The sequence below is a fragment of the Condylura cristata genome, unplaced genomic scaffold (genome assembly GCF_000260355.1).
Source record: "Condylura cristata isolate star-nosed mole 26May11 unplaced genomic scaffold, ConCri1.0 scaffold00029, whole genome shotgun sequence".
In the NCBI taxonomy this organism is placed as follows: domain Eukaryota; kingdom Metazoa; phylum Chordata; class Mammalia; order Eulipotyphla; family Talpidae; genus Condylura; species Condylura cristata.
In genome coordinates this window covers 14,854,367-14,875,534 of record NW_004567130.1, presented here as the reverse complement: position 1 = coordinate 14,875,534, position 21,168 = coordinate 14,854,367, and the positions used below count along the sequence as shown (strand labels likewise).

The 21,168-nt window shown below is 55.3% G+C and overlaps 1 protein-coding gene across 2 annotated transcripts in view; it reads right to left on the bottom strand.

Annotated features, from left to right (window-relative positions):
• Positions 1 to 252: 252 nt before the first annotated feature.
• Positions 253 to 21,168, bottom strand: part of NOS1 (nitric oxide synthase 1 (neuronal)) — a 102,129-nt gene continuing 81,213 nt past the window's right edge. For both annotated transcript variants that reach the window (XM_012731021.1, XM_012731022.1), the window contains 11 exons: positions 20,195 to 20,333; positions 19,702 to 19,780; positions 14,284 to 14,477; positions 12,524 to 12,693; positions 11,650 to 11,860; positions 10,921 to 11,008; positions 9,712 to 9,833; positions 8,356 to 8,504; positions 7,241 to 7,435; positions 6,061 to 6,179; positions 253 to 5,154 (listed from right to left, as the gene is read on the bottom strand). In XM_012731021.1, the coding sequence (XP_012586475.1) occupies positions 5,139 to 5,154; positions 6,061 to 6,179; positions 7,241 to 7,435; positions 8,356 to 8,504; positions 9,712 to 9,833; positions 10,921 to 11,008; positions 11,650 to 11,860; positions 12,524 to 12,693; positions 14,284 to 14,477; positions 19,702 to 19,780; positions 20,195 to 20,333 (1,482 nt within the window). In that variant the 3' untranslated portion in view covers positions 253 to 5,138. The remainder of the gene's footprint in view (positions 5,155 to 6,060; positions 6,180 to 7,240; positions 7,436 to 8,355; positions 8,505 to 9,711; positions 9,834 to 10,920; positions 11,009 to 11,649; positions 11,861 to 12,523; positions 12,694 to 14,283; positions 14,478 to 19,701; positions 19,781 to 20,194; positions 20,334 to 21,168) is intronic.

Sequence of the window (21,168 nt, the reverse complement as noted above, 5' to 3'; positions counted from 1 at the left end):
TGCTCTGAGGGGCCACTTTTAGAATTTCCAGGAGGCTGGCTGAAGTTTCTGCTCGATGCTCTGGCAGCTCAGACTTTCCTCATGACCAGGCAGGTTCTCCCCACCCCTTCCCGAGGGGAGCCCTCACCCGCCTCCATCCACCTCTGCCTGATGGGGTTCCTGACATGTAGCCCATGACAAAAGTCAAAGGCATGAGAGATTCTGAGCCAATCAAACAAAAGACAACAGTCAGTCAAGTTGAGTCCACTTTTTAATATGTTAACCATAATGCAAACAGGCATAAGTAGACTTTTGTTGAATTCCATCAAATGAGAAGATGAGAACTATACAGAAGAGCATGCGGCGAACACAGCCTGGACAACCTTGCAAAGGGCATGGGGGCGGGCGTCAGTCCTTGGAGGAAGGAGCTGGAGCACGTGGGATGCTGGGCAGAGATTAGCAGCATCGAGAGCTCAGAGGTAGGGGGGGTCCGAGAGTCCAACAGCACATAGAGTCCAACCACCCACCTCCCTCACCCCAGAGGAAACCCACAAGGGGGTACAGCAACTGGAGCAACCGCTGTGCACTCTCTCCATTTTTGGGAAAACCACTGCTGAGCCCGGCGTGGGTCTTAACAATCACAAGGACAACATGACAACAACGAAAACAGGGCTGAGGCAGGGTGCAGGCTACTGGAGGGGCTGGTCGAGCCGGCACGGGTGCGCGGGACTCCCAGGCCTTCATCTGAACAGATGCCAAGGACGCAGCCTCTTCCTGAAACAGAACCACCTTCCTCTGTCTCGGGAGGAGTTTCTGATACCACACGGTGTTCTTCCCCTTGAGATCCTTCAAATCTCAGTTTGGCAGCAGAGAATGGAAACAAAAGTCCAGGCTGAAGGAAGCTCTCCTCATTCCAGGGGCGGCTGCCAGGCTTGGAGCAGCCGGGGAGGCGGCGGCCCCCTCAGTAGACACTGGGCAATGTCCACGGACATATCTGGTTGGGGACATATCAGCAGGGGAGGTGCTGTGGGCTGCAGTGGGCAGAGCCAGGAATGTGGCTTGGCATCCACCATGCCCTGGACAGCCCTTTCCGAAAGGCGTCCTCCAGCCTCGACGCCAGAGTGCGGAGGCTGAGAACCCGGGCCTAGAAGCGCTAGGAAGCAAGTCTGGGCACTATGAAGTCCTGGAATCATTTTCTAGAAGACTGTGGAAAGCAGCACGTTAAGGCAGATTTGTTCCTGCCAGCCGGGGCCACTCACTGGCCATGGGCTCCTCCCCGGACCGGACAGACATGCCCTGCTTGCTCAGAACCGCGCTGACATTCCTGGACAGGACAGACCCACGGGCACACTGCGGCCGGTCTACTCCTGGCCGTCTCCCTTGCACGTGGCTTGGCCAAGTAGCGACAGAAAACAGAGCCTGCTTTCCAGGGGTAAAGGTTTCCCTGGCTCTCAGGGGGGAGACAAGCAGTGTTTGGGGAGAGGCAGCTTTGCTTCTGGGGCCCTTTGTCCCCAGGCAGGACTTGCAGGGGCCCCAGGAGCGGTGGGCGTGGGACACAGAGGAGATGCCCAGGGCAGACTTGGGCCTGTGGGACCACGGTGTTGAGCCCCTTGGGGCAGGCTCCTCCCTCAATCTCTCAGACAGGGATCTGTCCATCCCAGCTCCTGGCCTCCAATTCTTGAATGAAACAAGACACTTGGGTGCAGGAGACAGAGGCTGGAGGCCGACAGGGGCGTATGGACAGCTTACAGAGGAAGCCCGGATGAGAATTTCCTTCTTGTCACCACAGGCAGTTTCTTGCCTATTCAGACAGAAGGTTTTGAGGGAAGAGGGCACAGTGACGTGCTAGAGATGGGGCAGTGGACGTGGAAATTTACAAGTAAACACAGCCAGCTTAAAACAAAATCTAAAGTTCATGGCTTTCCTAACACACGAACGAAAAGACTAAGCCAGGCCAAAGCCATCAGGGTGAAGGGGCCAGGCATTTGGCTTGTCCATCCTGGCAGGGCCCATCTGCCCCATGATCTGGGTCAGAGAGTCCACGGTCCACTTGTTTTGGACTTAAGGCAAAACCTGACCTGCTTTCCGAAGCCACGCAGGTGGCTGCAGAGGGCTTGTTTGGCAAGAAAATCCCGTGTTCCGAGGCCAGCGTCTCTTGGCTGGGGTCTGTCTTCTTTCTGGGCGCGTCGGCGCGGCCGGGCCGGGGGTTCACTCGCCGACTCTAGAGACGCTGGCTCTTGTGTCAACACCACACACTCCCCACTGCCCACCCCGGCCTGGCCGTGGCCTGTTCGTTCTCCTGAGCCCCTTCCTCAAGAGGCAAGACTTTTGAATTACCCCTTTGTTCTAGGACACATCAGTCTCCGGGTCTTGTGGACTGAACCCCTGGGATCCTTGGGATCACCACCTCTCCCTCTCCCTTCACTCAAGCCTGGGTTACTGCGGTAAGCCAGCTGTTTGATAGGCTGGCTGCAGCCAGAATAGCCCCTCTTGAGCACAATGCTATCGTTTTAATTTCCCTTTTGGGAAAAATAAAAACACTTTTAAGGACTTTCTGTGGCCCAGAGAAAAAAGTCTAAATTCCTTGACGTGTCCCTCCCCTCTCCCCACTGCCCTCTGCAGGCCCCTCTTCCGGTCCCTCAGCTTTCCAAAGCTGGGCTACATCTGAAGGCAACCCTGATTTGCCCCAAATGCTCCCCACCTAGGTTTCTTCCACATCCTGACACCTGCTCCCGGGCCCCCACAAACTGGCCTATGGACTCTCAAACCCCAGACGTTTCTGTCTATCCTGAGAACCGTTACTTATCACCAGATAAGTCACCTTTGATAAATGAGGTCCCGGATTTCGCTCTGCACACCCCATAACTGGTGCCTTCCACATCCCGGAGAAGCAAGAGATCTTATCGATTAAGTGAAAAATAAAATTTGATTGCTTACAATGGGCAGGCACTGTCCTGGGGTATTTTCGGGTCATCATCTCACTCAATGCACCTCTTAACGCGTGTGGTATGCAGACACCAGGCCCTTGCCAACGGAAATGGGGCGGAGTCCGCTTCCAAAAGCATTCTCCCAAAAGAAAGACAGCTGGCTTTCTCACTCCATGGAAGCCAAAGAAACCCTTTCTCTTCCCAACGAGTTTAACTACTCTTACTTGTTTTGAAACACAACATGGGGAGTTGGATTCATAGAGACAATGGTTCCAGCTCCTGCTAGCAGGGATCTCACTCTTCTTGGCCAAACTCACTTTTGTTAAACGGAGTTGGAGCTACTACAGGCCAGTTCAGGGGAGAAGAAAATAAAAGGTGCTGGCTGACCCCCAAGCCCTAGCTAGAGTTGACTGTATTTTTGCTCATCTATTGCTGAACCCATTTTGCACCTATTTTTGGCCGCAGGGACTGAACTCAAAGTCACCACCAGAGGGCAGCATTTGCCCACCGGGAACAGAGCTAACCCCCAAACTGGGACTCCACTCTGCCTCCTCTGAGCTCCTAACAGCCAGGCTTTTGGGATCAGGAATTGTAGCAAATGAGAGAAATGCATCAGAGCAGTCTCCTATCATCTAAGCCAAGAGCTGTGAAGCAGCTTGTGTTGGGGATTGAAAGGTGTTTACTTAAAAGAAAATATCCTTTTAGAAAGAGCTGAATTCTGGTTACATAATCATTTCTTTGGGTTCCCCGATAAAACAAGATGTGTCCACCTGTCTGCCTACTACCAGCAAGGCAGGCACATGTGAAGAAGGTGCCTGGCACATGGTAAGCGCTCCCCAGGTCGTATTAGGCGATGGGAGCCATCCGTGGGGAAAGCGTGACAGGGAGAGTAAGCAGCCATCCCTCTCTGACAGAGGACCAGTCCCTGGGGAGCTAGTGACGGCTCAGGAGGACACGCCAAAGGTGCAGAGGGGTGGGAAGAAGGCCTCTGGCAGAAAAGCTCCCAGGAACACAGAGGTGGTGGCACCTGCAGGGGAGAGGTGGTTTCCAGGGGCCCCCTCCGCGTTAAAGAGGCTCAGCTGGGTGTGCCCAGCTCTTGGGCTCTGACAGTCTGAGGGGAGGACTCGGGGTGGGAGATCACAGCCCCCAGCTACAAGTTGCTGTCAGCTGGGGCTCCAGAGAGGGGAGAAAGGCGAAGTCCAGGTTGCCCTTTGGCTTTAAAGCCCCCCAGGGATACCTCTTTGGCACCCCAGTGCTGAGGCCCTTCCACAGAAGGCCAGGCAGGGCCCCAAACTGAGCATTAAGAAAGAAACACCCTCTGTGGGTCCACAAAGGAACCTGTCTTGTAGTACCACAGTCAAAAGGGAAGGTGGGGACTGGCTGTGTCTCCCCGCTTCCCAACCTGGGTCCCAGGGCATACCCTGCATGGTGGTCCTGGGGTTGGGGCTCACTGGCATTGCCTGGCTTTCTCTGGGCACTGCGGGACGCCGAGTTCAGTACACTGAACTGTCGAGAGGGGTGCCATTTACTCCCATACAGGGGACGGGAGGAGTGGGAGGGGGTTTGTCCAGTTAGGGAGCTTAAGAACCCAGGAGAGGTCCCCCCCCCCCCCGCCTAGTGTAACAGGATCTAGTTCTGGGACTCCCCCTTTCATTGCAGATTTCCCCCTTAACCGTCACCCCCACCCCATGGCCTCGCCCTTTACAGGACAATCAGGGACACTTACCCTTACTTTTGGCACAGACCCTTACTTTTGGACGCCCGAGGAATACTACAGGTTGGGGCACCTCTGGGCACCAAGGTGCAAGTGGCACGCTCACACAGACCACATGCGCCCGAGACCCAGCCCAGCACACGCACTCGCGGCCAAAACGGCATCATAAAAACGGGTCAGGGAGCGAGGGGCTGGTGACGGGCGCAGGAAACCCCTGTCCCGGAAAACAAGAAAACGAGCGGAGGTTCCCTGCGCAGTGAGCTGTCCTTGCCAGGAAGAGGGGAGGCGTCGGTAAGAGCCACTGCGGGTGACAAAGGCGATGCACTGCAGCGGGGATCAAGGAGCAGCCCGAGGGGCCCAGGAAACCAGTGACAGCGAGAACCCAGAGGAGGAAAACCAGGCCACGGTGACAGGACGAGAGGCAGAGCTGGGGCCGCCGGGTCCCGGGTCCCGAGGGCAAGCTGCAGCCGCCCGCCTCCGCGCCCGGGGGGCCCTCCTGCCCCCGCAGGAGGATCCAGTTAGGAGCTGAAAACCCTGCGGAGGAGAAGTGGGGGGCGTCAGGGCCGAGGGCAGGCGGGGGCGGGGGCGACTTCGGCTGCTGGAGCCACCCGAACCCGGCTCCTAGGGCCTTCCTCTGAGCCGGGGTGAGTAGAGCCTCCATCAGGACCTGGAGGCGCAAGCTGGCCGCTGGCCTCTCCTTGAAGGACAGGATGAGCGGGTGAAAAGGCAGCTACCCCGGGGCCAGCCAGCCGCAGGACTGGCTGTGAAGGCCGCGTGGGAGGAGCCGACACCAAAGGGTGCCTCCCCGCGGGCCACGCCGGCCACGGCCACCCTGAGGGTGCTGACGGGGAAAGGGAGCAGCAAGTGCCGCCTGGGACGAGCAGCTGAGTTCCTGCCTCCTCTAGGGGAGGAGATCTTGGGGTGTTCAGGGCAGGAGAGGAGAGGGTGGGCACAGGCAGGAGCAGTGCTGTCCTGGTATTAAAACAAGGTTTCAACAGTGACACTCAACTCCAGTCCCGGGGTGCCTCAGACAGCTGCATAATTTCTAGCCGGTGGGTGAAACTGTCAAAGTAATACCAACTGGGGCTTGCATCAGTGAGAGGCTCTGGGCGGTTTTGGGGTGAGGGCCGTGGACAGACGCTAGACAGGTGGGAACACAATTCCCCAGGCCAGTCACCAGTCACCAAGCGGGCCCTCCAGGCAGGGGCGGGAATCACTGTGCGTGGTCGTGTGTGTGTGTGGTGGTGGTGGGGTGTTCTTAGAGCTCAAACTGCTGCACCCTCACCCAGAGTTTCGGATTCTCAGCGCTGGGTGGCCTGGGCATCTGCATTTCTAACAGGTGGTGCCAACGCTGCTGTAGGAAAGCTGTGTGGTGGGCCCAGATGCGCCTGCCAGTTGGGGCCCAGAGAGAGGGCTCGGCCACCCCAGCCCACAGCTTACTCATCAGTGTCCTTTTTGCTCTCTTCAATGAAGGCAATGGATTCAGATCTAAGGCGGTTGGTCACTTCATAGGTGCGCAGGGTGACCCCGAAAATATCCTCATGGTACCGGTTGTCATCCTGGAGGCAGAAACGGCCAACAACAGTCCTTCGCTGTGAGCCAAGGAAACCGCACGCCGGCAGCCCGGGACGGGAGAGCCTGCAGGGCTTTGGGGGCCTGCACTGGCTCACTGCCCCTCTCCCCGCAGGGCCCTGCGGGCTCTGAGGATAGAGGTGAGGGGTGCAAAGGGAAACCCGGTCATCTCCTCTTTCCCTCCTCTTCCCAGTCCTGTTCAGATCTGGGCAAAGCGGGGTTTGCTGGGAAACCCCTTATCTGCTGAGACGGGAGGAGAGAAGTACCGCACTGGACTCAGGCAGCACCCCACAGCTGCACCCGGGGAGGTGGATGACAGTGACCCCGAGAGGAAGGCCAGAGACTGAGTGCTGGGGCTCCACAGCTCTCTTAGGATCTGGCATTTTTACCAGAAAGTTCTCCCTGTCCCTCCCTTTTTAACCTACTGGCGTTTACTCCCAGATTTAGAACCAGGGATTCTTCTGTAAAGATGTCTGGTTACTGCTCCTTCAAGGAAGCAGAGGGGAGGGTGGGATCATTCCTGGAGCTTAGTGAGGGTCTGGGATTTCGTTTTCCCTATTTGGGTCAGGTGGTTACACACTGAAGGCTTTGCTGGGCTGCTCTTAGCATCTGTCCTGTCTTTGTGCAAACGAGGAAAAGGCACGCCTCCTTGGGGTGGGCACAGCTCCCTGCCAAGGCGAGCAGCTTGGAGAGTCAAGCTTGGGTGACTTTCAGCCCCCACTTGTCCCCCTTGGACAGACCTTCTGTGCAATGCCCAACCTGCGCAACTGCCCAGGGCAGCGCTTCTGCGGGCAGGAAAGTTGGCCTATGATGGCTCTGGTCTCACTGCAGGCCCACCCTCTTGTTATTTTCACACACTGCAGCCCCTCACTGGAGTTATAGGCACCTGCATGTCCTTCCTTCTCTCTCTCTCCTATATCTTCCACGGCCAGGCCGAACGGGAGCAGGGAGGCCATCCTGGCTCCCCTCATCGTGGAGGCAGGGGCTGAGGAGGAGGTGGGCAGCTAGGTGCCAGCAAAGGGGTGCAGCAAGTCAGTGCGTCGCTCACCCTCAGTCTGCTGATGAACACGCCTGCGTCCTCGGCCGAGAGCTTCCCCTGCTGGGCCATGATGTGCTGGACGGCTTTGAGGACGTCAGCAGCCATGGTGACATCCCCGCACACGTAAATGTGGCCTCCTTGCTCCTTCAGGGCTCTGTACACGGGCTCTGCCAGCTGCTCCTGCAGGATGTCTTGCACGTACTTCTGCAGGGAGCGGGGTGCAGCCAGTGAGAGAGCTGGGCACTGATGCACCGGGGCACAACCTCCAGCACCCCTGCCCTTGCGGTCAGTGGTCCCCAGGGGGTGGAAAGACCCGTCCAGCTGTAGGTTCGGTTGGTGGCTGCAGGCTTGGGGTGCCAGGGAAGTGCAGGGCAGACAGCAGGAGGTGGTGGTGGGGGGGGGCTGGCAGGTCACCCGATGCAAAGCGACAGCAAAAGCAGAGTGGAGGGGGGCAGGAGGGCGCGCAGAACACCTCTTGGGGGTTGTCTGGGTCGTCTGGAGCATGTAGCTGGCACGTCTTGCTGTCCTGGTTGTTAAAACACTGCCCACTTCCCCCCAGTGGTCGAGTGGCCCCGTGCCCTCGGCTGCCCTGCCCTCTTCCTGGGACGCCCCCCGGACCTCCCCAAATCCAACAGGAACATGCTCCCGTCCTGTGGCCGGTCTGACAGCAGCGCCTTTCGTGGGCTGCTAAATGTTTCTTCTGATACTTATCGCTAAACATTTTTATTGTGATAAAACACACACGATAGAACTGTCAGGTGACGCTTTCAAAGCACAGCTCAGTGCAGTGAGTATCCACAATGCTCTGCAGCTGTCACCACCGCTGTATCAGAATCTGTCATCACCCCCAAAAGGATACCCTATACCCATGGGGAGTCTTCCTCCCTCTTTCCCACAGTCCCTCACACCCGTCAACCTGTGTCTCTAGGGATTTGGCTGTTGTGAAAAGTCACGTAAGTGGAATCACATCGTAGGGGCTATTCAATATTTTAAGTACATAGCTGTCTTCTCCATCCCTAAATCATAAAACCAGTTCACGGAGAGTCAGAAAAGATGGGGGGGGTTCTTTGGGGAGGGGAGGTGCGTGTTGGGGTGGGGTTGGGGAACTGCATAGCTGCGGTCACCTTTGGTTTGTCTGGCTCCCTGGAGTAGGCCGTGTACAGCTCCCGGAAGACGCCCTTGTTCTTGGCCTGCAGGGTCTCCTCCCGGTAGATGTGGTCTATCTTGGCCTGCCGGCACCCGAAGACCAGGACCATGGGGCAGGGGCTCAGTCCTGCAACCGGGAAGATGCGCGCTCACCGACAGCCTTGCCTTGGGGGATGGCTGAGGTGTTGGGGGGGTGGTGGGAACCTCAGTGCGTGCCATGTGAACTGAACAAGCACAAGAACGGGGGGGGGGGCACACGCACACACGTGTGCAAGCACATGCTGGGGGCGCTGGTGTTCAGCCTTGGGCAAGATGTCCCTTTTCTGGGCCTTCATCTTGCTTTCTGCCCGCGGGCTACTGAGCGACTCCATGCCCGCCTGGGGCGGGCTAAAACCCCAGACGTTGCGACTTTGGGCTCAGATCCCAGCTCTGGGTCAGGGCGAGCAACTCAGCTTCCTGCGTCTCAGTCCCATCCACCCCTACCCTCGTCGATGGAGCGGCATCACCCTCCCAGGGTTAAGTGAGAGAAAAGGCGGACGCAGGCCGGGCCTCGCCTACCGCAAGTGCTCCAAGGACATTAGCTGTTGGACCGGACAGCAGTTCCACAAGGCAGGGTTGTTTTTTTTTTTCAATATAGAAGTACTTATTTGGGTTCATGATAATATTTACATCTCTTGTAGAGATATTTTAAAATCTATTTAAAAAACATATTTATTATGTCATCCTTCATTTTCCACAGTGCATGACTTCCCGGGGGAGTTCCCACCACCCCTTCACCCCGCACCATGGTCCCCGTGCTCCTTACAGCTGTTTCTCTGTCTGGCTCACTGCAGCCTCCAGCGCCTACGATGGTACCTGACGTTTGTTAGATGCCAGAAGCCCCTCGGGGGTGTGCGTGGCTTCTCGCCCTCCTCCCCAAGCTGAGCTGCTGCGTCTCACCCGGTAAACCTGCCCCTGATGACAGCCTGGTTTGGGGCCACCAACGCGTCAGTCTGACGCGGCTCGGCGCCCACCCCCTTCGAGGGCTGCTGGGATTTGTCCCGGGCTCCCGTCTTAACCATCGAGGAAACGTCTTGTGGGTGGGGGGCACTGTCAGGCCTCGGCCTGCGCGGCCTGTCCAGCTGCGTAGCCTGTCCATCGGCTGCGTCTGGGGGGTCCTCTGAGTCACACCACAAACGTCACCGACGGTGGGGTCCCTACGCTTCCGCGGCAATCCCTGCGCCGCCCTCACCCCCCACCCCGGGCGGGCCCCATCGGTCCTCCTGCGCTCATGCACGGGGCGGGGTTTCCGGATGTAGGTGGTGGAGTCTCCTGGCTGCGGGGCTGCAACCCACCTTTGTGTTGGATATCAAACTGCCGCTGCTGCCAGAAGCTTCGGAAAGGGGCAATGCCCGTGCCCGGGCCGACCAGGATGCACGGCACTTGGGGGTTTCGGGGCAGACGGAAGCTGGGCGCGCTAGACCGGGAAGAGAGAGTCACAAAGCCTGCTGAGTTCCCGGCTGTTCAAGAACAGCCTTAGACCGCTGGTGATCTTGGGCTGAAATACAGTGGGATCTGGCTCTTTCGCTGGGGCACGGCAACCCTGCCGCGGGGGTGGGTCTGTAGGTCTGGGAAACTTCAAAGCAGAAGGCCCTCAGGTCTAGCTATGGCTCCATCTTCAGCTTCCCTTCTTGCTGGGCGGAGCCACAGAGGCAGAGGGACCACTGAGCTCAGTGTCGCCTCCCGCCCCACCGTGACACGGGTCGGGGGGATGCATCTTTCTCACATAGGGGCGCCGTCCTGCGTACCACAGGGTACGGAGCAGCACCCTGGCCTGTAACCTCCAGCTGTGACAGTCCAAACTGTCTCCCGACATTGCCAATCACCCCTGGTTGAGAACAATGACTTAATCACCCACGAGGGTCACGATGTGCACAAGCCTGGGTGTGAGAAGGGTGCAGATGTCTGGACAGTGCAGGGAGTCTGGGCTCAGGACGGCATTTCAGAGGCACCCAGGGAATCTGATGCCTACGGTGCAGGGCCATTCCGAGAACCTTCCACTCTTGTCGCTGGCAGGAACGGTGGGGCGAGTTGCTGCCTCGGAAAGTGGGGACCTACTGTGGGCCTCTGCTCAGACGTGGTCTCCGTTTAGCACATTACAGTTACAGTGAGCGATGCTGGTGGGAACAGCTCACAGGAGACCGAAGCCTCTGAACAAGACCGGAGCGCATGATACAGTGCAGTGAGTGCCGGCGGAGGAGGGGCGGTGCCCCACTCTGAGAACTGGCACAGTGGGCAGCCGGGGACCCTCTCTGGTTCTTACCGCGGCGCCGGCCTCCAGCGCAGGGCAGACCCTCGGTGACTGCGGCCTGGCTGGGTGCTGGCTAGGGCGGCTCACTGCTGCTGCGGCCCCCTGTCCCGACACCTCGGGCGAGTCCGGGCCATGGCTGTCAATGCCCTCTGCCTCAGCCACTTTTCTAGAACCCTCAGACTGCGCCCAACCCACCTCCTGACCTCTGCAAGCAGATATGGGGCGCTGCTCACTCCTCTTCGTTGGCACTCACCCTCGCACGAAACAGGGCACGCCCTCGTCAGCCTGGATGCGGTTGAGCCAGGAGGAGCACACACCGTGGTGCACGGGTCCGTCTCCATCTAGCAGGATGAGAGGTGGTCGGAGTTGCCCACCACCCCAGCCGCCCTGTCACTGGCCTCCCCCTTCCCTCTGGGGCGGGAGGCTCACACCGACCGCAGCCACTCTGCCCCGAAGCGGCTCTGAAGGGGAGGAGAAAGGGCCCAGCTTGGCTGAGCTCCTGGCTGAACAACCGCCCGGGGTGCTGCTGGGTAGGGGCAGGTCAGACTCAAAGCCCGCCCACCCACGGGATGGCCAGGTGAGCCCGGGCCCGTCTCCCTGCCCGTGGGCATGTTTAACTGCTCCACCAGAGGGAGAAATACACAAGCAGGGTCGGGGTAGCTGGCTGGCCCACAGCGGCTGGACCGCGTGCGGCAGCCACCCTCGGAGGAGGAGGGTGCACTGCTCCAGCTGCGGGCTTGGGGAGTGAGGGGGCGAGGGGCACCAAAAGGGGTGCCAGGCTTTGGGAGTCGGAGGCCTCAGAGGCACATCTTGCACCCTTCGGACTTCTGCCCGGGGCTGGCCCTGCTTACAGGCACGGCGCGTCTGCTCTGCTCTCCCCCGGCTTCCCTGGCTTGGGGGTTGGGGTTTCAGCAGATGGCAGTGGGCCCGGGGTGCAGGGCGGGGAATGCAGACCCAGAGGCTGTCCGGTGCCTCTGCCCACCTCCGGTGCGGTAGGAGACAACGGCCACGGTCAGGTGCACCTCGTCGGGGTACATGTCTGGGGAGGAGCTGATGGAGTAGTAGCGAGGCTGCAGGAGGGACAGCTGGGTCAGCAGCAGCGTGGCGGGCATCTGGACGGACGGGAACTCCTCCAGCGCCTCCACGATGGTGGGGTTCTTGCCCCATTTCCACTCCTCATACTCCTGCAAACCCTGCGCCAAGGAGGGGAGCAGAGGGACACTTACAGCCGGCTCCTGCGGCCACTTCTCAAGCATCACCGAGAACGCTCACATGGTGAGGCGTCCGGGCCGGGCTTTAATTCCTGCCAGGAGCTTATGGAACAAGTACTAGAGTAACCCCTACATCATAGATGAGGCATGGGGCCCCCTGGGAGAAGCCGGGGGGGCCTTCTTGGGTCAGCTTCTTACTGAGCGAGGCTTAGCAGCAGCTTGGGGGCCAGCTGGGCTTGTAAGCAAGGGGTGCAGAGGCTGTTCGGTTCACTTGACTGTCAGCCTCCTATACCTCAGCTCCTCTGCACCAGAAAAGGCTTATCTTTGAGGCAGCGTGCCCAGGGCTCTCTCCTTTTCTGTTTCTTCTAAGCAAGTGTAGAGACAGGATTAATGGAAGCTCAAAGGTTCTGAAGTGCGGAGGGAAAAGTCTGAAGATCTGTTTCCACTGCACCAGAGAACTTTGAGACTCAGCGGGGTAGTCTTGCTCCATCAGGCCTTCGAGGGGAGATGCTCAGGGCCAGCCAACCCACTGGAATCTGGCCGCCTTTGCTCCAGGCTGCCATCTGCTGGACTCTGTTGTAAGAACAACACAAGTGTGCAATGACTGGGAAAGGTGGCCCCTGACTGCTCGGGCCACCCACCCACCTTGCTAAGGACCAGCAGACGCTGCTTCTCCTTCTCGCTGGTGGCCAGGGAGGCAAACTGTTGCAGCTGCAGGGGCGTGGGCGGTGTGGTGATGTCCAGGTAGTACTTGAAGGCCTGGAAGATGGTGCAGGGCGGGAGGCGGTGCTCGTCCGTCCAGTTACTGATTACGCCTATGGAGGCATAAGTGGGGTGAGGGGAAGAGTCTGAGCCCCGAGGGCAGAGGACAGGGCCAGGGAGCAGGTCTGGCCCGGAGCCAAGCGGCCCCTTGGGGTCCATCTTCCATGACCAGCTTCTACACTCACACTGGGGGCTGTGTCACTATCTCATGTGTACAAGCAGCATGTCCAAAGTCAGCTGCGCAAATTAGTCCAAAAATCAAAACAACAAACAGAAATTAAAATAGCACGAGTCTCCTAGCTTTCTACACAGTGAGCTGCCAACCGAGCAGGAGCTGTGAGACTGTTTTGGCTCCATCTGTCCTCTCGTGGTGTCAGCCCCTCTCCCCTCTGAGTGGGGTTCTAGTGTTTAAAATTACAAACATGCCGGCCACTTATCCAGCACGTTCTGTATACCAATGACTATCTGCAGCACTTTACATTCGATGTATTTATCCTCATAGACATATTTTCTATGTAGTTATACTTATTTAATCCTCACTATAATCCTAGGAGGTGGGGGCTATTATCCTCCTCCCCACTGTGGCTGAGAAAAATGGAAGCACAGAGCGGTTAAGGAGTTTGCCCAAGGTCACACAGCTCATATGTGTGAATCAGAACTTGCTCACTTTACGGTGCTGCTGCTGTGCTCTCATTCAAGTTAGCCTCTGAGTGCCCCTCCTTCATCCACCACACCAGAGAACTCCAAGACTCAGCAGGGCACTCTTGTTCCATCAGGCCTTAGAGGGGAGACAGTCAGGACCAGCCAAAATGGACCAGCCAACCAACTGGAATATGGCTGCCTCTGCTCCAGGCTGCCATCTGCTGGACAACTCTGTGAAGGCGCCGCTTCATCAGGGACTCAACCCAGTGTAGAAAGAACTCCAAGCAGGGAGGTAGAGGTTGCATGTGTTAGTGGAAGGCGAGTCTCCAAAGCGGCGCCTTCCTAAGGGTTGTCCATGGGGCTTTGACTCCATCCCTGACCTGAACTTTGTAAAGGTGATATGCACCACCTCACAAGCTGCCAGGTAGGACCCTGAAGTTCCCTGTACCTGAGCCCTGAGCTCACCTGCACCTACTGAGATGAAGCACTGAGGCCCATTTGCCTTTGACAGTTCTCCAGTGGGGGTACTGGGACGGTCACTGAACAGGTTGGACCTTGTTCTAATGAGGTCAGATATGGGGCTCCACACAGAGCCTTCTGATTTGGAGTGGGGAGCAGGGGCAGAAGCCAGGGGCTGTTTGCTCAGTGGGTGGTGGGGTCTGGCCAGGAAGGCAGAGAGCAAAGTGGACTCTGCTAACCCCGCTTCTAGCTAGAGTGGGTTTCTCGCTGCCAGCTTGTGAGCCTGCAGGAAGGCGAAGTCGTCTCTTGCACTGGTGGCTCATCAATGTTCGCTCAGCTGGTTGCGCCGCCGTGGTTCAGCCGTGAGAAAGGGGGTGTCTGCAGTCTCACGAGCTGGCGGTGAGAAACCCACTCTCCTACCTGGACTGGTGACTGGGAAGACCAGTCTCCTCTTTCCCAGACACACACCGTCTCAGGAACTCCCCTGGAGGGGCCAGGCCGGGGAGGGGCTAGAGATGGGGTGCCTGACCCACGGTAGTTACCCAAAGCCGTGTTCCGTTCCTCCAGCAGCTCCACCTTCACCAGCTGGTTGACAGGGGGTGCATCCTCCAGACGCTCGATCAGGGCATTCACCAGGTCCTCGTGGTTGCCGGGGAAGACGCCCAGGTGGTCCCCAGGCTGGTAGAGCAGCTCCTGATTCCCATTGGTGTGGAGACGCACGAAGATGGTGGACCGGCTGGAGGGGCGCAGGCACAATCAGGACAGGGCCACCAGCTGCCAACCCCTTTGCCCCTTTGTCCTGTGGCTGCAATTCCCCACCCACCTGCCATGCCAACAGGACTCTGCCCTTTCATTCCACACCCCAGCTTTTAGGGAAGCACCGCTGAGCTCCGCATTGCAAATCCTGCATCCCGCTCCAGCTCGGGGCTTCCCCTGAGCATGGGAGAGCACTAACATGCCTACTCACTTCCTCTGCCTCTGCGCTGCCCTTGGATTCTAGCACCAGCTCTCCTGCGTGGCCCGGTTCCTTCTCCTTTCACTACATGGGAGTACCCGTGCTCAGTCCAGATCTCTCTGCGTTTCTCTCATCCTGTCCCTGTTTCAATTTGGTCCGTCACACCTGCCATCATCGGACCTGAGGGTTGCTGACTTTGTTGTACGTATTGCGGTCTGCCCCTGCCAGGCCCCAGGACAATGTAAATTGGACAGCAAGGATTCTCCCCCCAGCCCATGCCCTATTCCTGGCACTTAGCACACTGCATGGCACATAGTAGGTGCTCAAGAAATAGTAACTGAATGAAGGAACCTCAGCCCCCCAGGATTAACCAGCTGCCAGCACAGGCTGATCTCAGTACCAATCAGATTCTTAGCAACCCCTTTGGGGCCACAGCAGGAGCGGAGTCCCCAGTTTGCGAAATTCCATCGCTTTGAGGAAACCCCATGCTCTGCCCCCCTTTTGTAACCGGAGTCCTCATGTGGTGTGGGAAAGGGAAGCAAACTTGGCTTTAAGCTTGGGCTCTTATTATTTACAAATATGCCAAAATGGAGACACTGAGCTACCTGGACAGAGAACCCGGAGGAAACTTGTTTATGGATGGAGGCTCACGCCTTTTGCATTGATTTCTGTTTTTCGGGTGTAGGAGGCCTGGACCAAAGGAACGGCTGGCTGAGGACTACATCTCAGGACCTGGTTGTTTGGACGGTCCTTTGAAAGTCCCAGCACAGATATGCAAGACCTCTAGCAACGTTGGGACCGACCACTCCTCATTCCATCCAACCCTCTGTGCTCTTGGAGTTACTTCTACATTCCAGATCTGCTTTTCCTTCACGGCCAACTGGTTTAGTTGACAGGGACACTTGATATTTATTCCACTAGAAGTTTCTACATCCTTCAGGGTATGTAAATCAACACTTTGAATAGACCAATGGGGCTCGCTATTTAAAGAAGTGTTTGGCTCAACCAAGAGCTTCTTTGTGCTGCAAATAGCCACCATTATTAAAAATAGTTGTGCTGGCACATTTGTTTTTTTGGGGTGTCAAGTATTTCCTTGAAACAAGGCGCTCTATCCTTAGCGTGGTGAGGAATTTGGTGACTGAGATTGTGAAGGGCAGTGTTCCAGTCTGGGGTCCCACTCTCCTCCCCTGGAAAGATTTTGCCCTCTCTGGGCACTCATTTTGTTGAATGAACGTCTGAGTCGGCTGTGAGCTCACACCAGTTTTCTGGTTCCTGGAGCTCCGCCACCTCCCCCTAGAGGCCAGCAGCCAGCAGGGGGCGCTGTGGGGCCGCTAATCTGGGCGCCTCTGCGTCAACCACAGGCAGCCTTTGAAAGGCCCGCAAATCAATCCCCACTTTCTCCTAGATCATCACGATTTCTTTCAGAAGTAAATTTGCCTCCGTTCTTTCGGCCGGTACAAAATAGAAATGCGGAGAACCTGAACTTGCTGAGCTGGCTCACGCTCACAGCCACTTCCCCAAGTCCTCCTGAACCACACAGAATGTGGCCGCGCTGATAAGGGGCAGGGAGGAGGATGCTGCCAGCTAGAACGTGGGCCCAGACTGGGCTGCGAATTTAACCCTGGGAACTTTGCAAGAATTTAACCCTGGGAACTTTGCAAGGCCGGGCCCAGGCATGGCTTGCTGAGCACCCCAGCACTGAATGACTGTGGGGCCCTACCGCCTCTTGGTGGGTTGGCCCTTGAGGCTATGCTGGGGAAGCCGATCACCTGTGGATACAACCAGCCTGGAGACAAAATACCTGAAATATCAGTTCTGCTGGGGGATTCTAAGTATTACAGGATCTTCTAAGTTTTTTTTTTTTTTTAAAGCTTGGGACATAAATACCGAAGGAGGAAGAGAGGATGACACTAGGGTGTCTGCTGTCGTTGGGGTCCCATCTACTTCTCCCTCAAGGTATCCCCTACTTTGAAATATTTGTGGACACATACAGAAGCATAACACATACGTGTGTCTGCTTGGCTGAGGTTCAGTGACAATTTCACAGATAAAATGCTAATGCCCAGCATTAAGTGAAAAAAAATAATTAATGTTTGCTCTTCAGTGAAAAGTGTCAGTTGTGAGCAGTTTCGAGCTAATAAGGTGCATTCATCCAACACATTTGCAGTGGGTGTCACACGGTTCTGGCTCTGGTGTGAGTGGCGGGAAAGAGCATGGCGCCTGCTTCATTGGGAAATCACTTTGGAGACTCTCAGACGGGGCTGATGCGGATGGCTGGTCACGGCTCGGGGCTAAGTGACTATCAGATAGGGCAGTCAGGGACGCCTCTTGTAATTTGCTGTTTGAACTAAGACAGTGAAAAAGAGCCAGTGGGCGAAGATCTGGGGAAGAGTTCCTAGGCAGAGAGCGCACATGCAAAGGGCCTGAGGCAGGAAAATGTGGGGCATGTTTGCACAGGCCTTGGCATGACCCGTCACTGGAGAGGGGGCTTCCCTCAGACCATCGGGAAGTCGTTGGAGGATGTGATACGCTTGTGTTTGTGTTTTTAAAGGGTTATTCTGGCTGTTTTAGAAAATGGATCTTTGAGTGAAAAGCCAAGAAACAAGAAGACAAGTGAGACATCTGTTGCGGTAACCCCAACCGGGGGTGATCCTCGCTTTACTCGAGGGGGCAGTGGTAGATACGAGGTATACTTCAAAGTCCAGGTGCACTGGATGAGCAGAGTGAGGGAGAGGCTAGAGGACCCTGGAATCAAGTGTCGATGGACCCTGTTTCGATACAGAAGGCTGGAGAGAAGCGGTTTAATCAGAGGGGAGGTGAGTGTCAACAGTCTCCAGCAGGAACTCTCCGTTGAAGGTGCCCCAACCTTGGGTGCTCTGTCCCGAGATGCCTGTCACCCTCTTTTCACACGATCCTCTCCTTCTCGCTTGCCAGTGCCAAGCCTACCTTTTCAGGGATCATCTCAAACCCTGCTTCCCCATCCTCCTCTGACTTCTATACTATACCCCTTAGCACCCCAATATACATGCTTCTGCACTGGTTGCTGATTGGTACATGCAGAAATGAGTTCTTACCGTGGCAGTAGCTGGGGTTACCTTTCTCTTTATATTGGCAAAAGATCACCCTCTTTGCACTTTGAGGCATTTTGCTTGCAATTAAGGTGGGGGGAGGCATTGTGATACCTTGCTTATGAGCTCCTGGGCCAAGCAGTTTTGACTTTGGCCTTGGGCAGGAGAAGACAGGAGAGAGTTTCATGCTTTTTCAACTCATTATCCCTTTTCTTAAAAAAAAAAATGAACCACATAAAGCCGGAAATGATCTTAAGCCCCAAAACAGGAGGTTAATGCTTTCAGAGATAAACACCTTTCTGTGCTAATCCATAGCTGATTTTAATGCTACCTTCAGTTCCTAATCTTGTTGAAATATTCTTTTGTAAGTCACTTAGCAAAGAGTTCAGCTGCCCTTTCTGGAGGTGGGCAAGGGCTATTGTGGGTCTTGGTCCAACTTAGCTTCAAAGACACTTGTAAATGCCCTTGCTTTTTCCATACTGTAGCTTAGGGAGTAGATTTTGTGATCTGGGGTTTCAAAATTTGTTGCTGAAAGAAATTTCCAGTAGATTCTTAATTCATTTTTTTCTAGTGCTATTTGAGTCATTTCTACAGGACAGAAATAGGAGGGGAAATACAGAGCACCTCTGATGTCAGAGGGTTATCCTCTGAATGTAGCACTTAACTAATTATTCAGATGGATTCACTTCTCAGTTCATTTCTATAGTGTCTGAGGATAGAACAGTCCGACCTGCTGGCACGTGTGAAGTCCACGTGGAAAGTGCCATACTACATGTACAAATGTATGCTGGGTGAATAAGCCACTGGGATGGGGACAGATGCCATGCGACTTGCTTTGTGACTGTCATCCTGAAACCCACAGCAGCCTTGCAGTGCTGTTGAAGCCACGAGCCATTTGACCTAGAAGTCACTAGAATTTTCCAGTTGTCACCTTTCACACCCAAAATGAGCACAGTAATGGTGGCTGCTTTGTGGGTGGATCAGATGACAGATCCTGCACAGACAGGCCTCAAAACAATGGTCAAGAAAGCTCAAGAACGACATTAGCAGTGCATATAGCAACTGAGAAGAAGGGGCTTAAAGGACCTGAGGGACTTGACCAAGGTTACACCACTGGTGTGGGGCAGAATTGGGGTCAGAAATCAGGGACATGTGGCCCTCCCTGGTGGCACAGGGGTTAAAGTGCAGCACTGCAAGGTAGCTGTAGCTGCTTCAGTGTGAGTTCGATCCCTGGCCCTGGAGCTGACCCACATGGCGTGGCAGACCTCTCCTGACCTGCCCGCTGCTCCCCTCAGCAATGTACTTTGTCGATCTGCCTGTTCTACTCCCCACTCTGTCTCTGGTGAATCCTCTCACACCCTGCACCTCTGGCCTGTACCCCAGTTCTGTATACATAAATAAATAAATCTTAAAAAAAATCAGTAGTATCATGCTTGAGAACCTACTTTTTGTGTTATGTCATGCCACAAATCACAGTAAGATCATTTCTAACAACCTGGACTTACAAAACAGGGAAGGCTGTCTTGGGAAAGGACTCTACCGTCATCCCACAGGATGTAAGCAGAGTGCAGGCAGTGATTTCTCAGCACATCACACAGAACTATCTGCAGTGAGGAAATGCCAGGATGAAGTGGCCTCTCATGAAGGTGCAGTGAAGGTGAGCAGGTCTGCAGGGGCAGGTCCACACTCACAAGGCCTCATGAAACCTTCCACTTTGCTCTTTGCACAGCCGCTGTCATGGTCTCCTGCTCCTGTCCCTGCCGGTGGGACCTCAACAAAGGGACAGCAGGAAGACCCCACAAAGCAACTAGGGTCTTCATGCCACTTGGGATGGCTGGGAAACAGGAAGCCGGTTCTGGGAGTCACCAGTGTCCTCCCTTCTCGTCAGTGCCATCGGTGGCACGGTGGGCCACTCTGAGTAACCAGGGTGTTCCTACCTGGAGTTAGGGCTCTGAAGGTTTTGACGGCTGAGGAGTCGAGCAGCTGAGACCCGCTTTTTGTGGACATTGGACAGACCTGTGGGGAGAACAGCAACAGTTGTCAGTGTAAAGTTTCCAGCTTCCAGTGACACTCTCCTCTCACTATCCTCTGGGGTAAAGTGAAGAGATCAAGGAGATGAGGCTGGGCAGGCATCGGGGCCGGCTGGGGTGGCTGAGGAGAATAGAGAACAAAAAGCAAATCTGCTTGTACTTGGTTGAGAAGCTGGTGATGGCCTCATGTCATACTACTGGAGGGACAAAAGTCTGAGCACGGGCTCTACTGGGCAAGGGCTTTACTGGGCATGGGCAGGAATGCTTTGTCCACTTTGGGGGGACTGTACTAAAGGGAGGACAAAGCCATCAGACCCACCTGCTAAGCACCTTTTGAAGGTGAGAGCTCCGTTCCCCCCCAGCATCATGAACGCCTCCCCAGGAGGCTGGTGAGAAGTACCTTGTGTGAGTTCTGGAGCTTCAGCCACATAGGTGAGTCGGAATTTGTTCCTCTTCCAGCTGCGGTCGTTGCTGATGAGGGAGTTGTTCGCTTTCTCAATATTGACATCATCCCCCACGCAGAACACATCACAGGCTGCCTATGGCACACACAGGGCGTTCAGTGACCCCTTCCAGCCAAGAGGGATTCCATCCCCAAAGCTCCAAGTCATAGCAGGCATCTCTCTACCCACCCACCTGTCCACCCATCGTCCACCTACCCACTAATCCATTCATCCTTCCGCCCCTTCACCCACCCCTCATCCATCATTTCACCCATTAATCCATCTATAGTTTTTGAATGCCTTCAATATGCCAGACACATCAGATTTACTACCGACGTTGGAACTTCATCCCTCTTTAACAAGTAACTCTGTGTTCTTTATTCCTAAAACCAACATGTATTAAAGCTTAACATTAAACCAGACAGTAGAATTTTCTATCCATCTGCCTCTAAAGGTTTTGCAAATTCTATTAAAGGTAGGATATATCAAATGTAGATAACTGCATATACATTTCCTTTTGTTTCTGTTACTTTTCCCAAGTTTATAAGTTCTCTAACTTTAGTGATCCTGTGGATTTTTGTTCAGAATTATTTTCTGAGATGAAAGCCATGAATAAGTCAAAGGTTTTCAAGGGTAGGTTTTTACCATTTTTACTTCATCTTGATTTTAAGACAAATGTCTACCAGTTAATAAGTGGATAAACAAAATGTGGTATATCCACACCGTGGACTATCGTTTGGCCATGAAAAAGGAATGAAGTATTGATATGTGCTTCATATGAATCTTGAACACATGTGAAAGTAAAAGGAGTTAGTTCCAAAAGACTATGTGTGATGCCATTCCTCTACTGGAAATGCCCAGGAAAGGCAAAAATATAGATAAAGAAAGTAGATTAGTGGTTGCTGGGGTTGGGGGGTGGGGTATAAGGCCA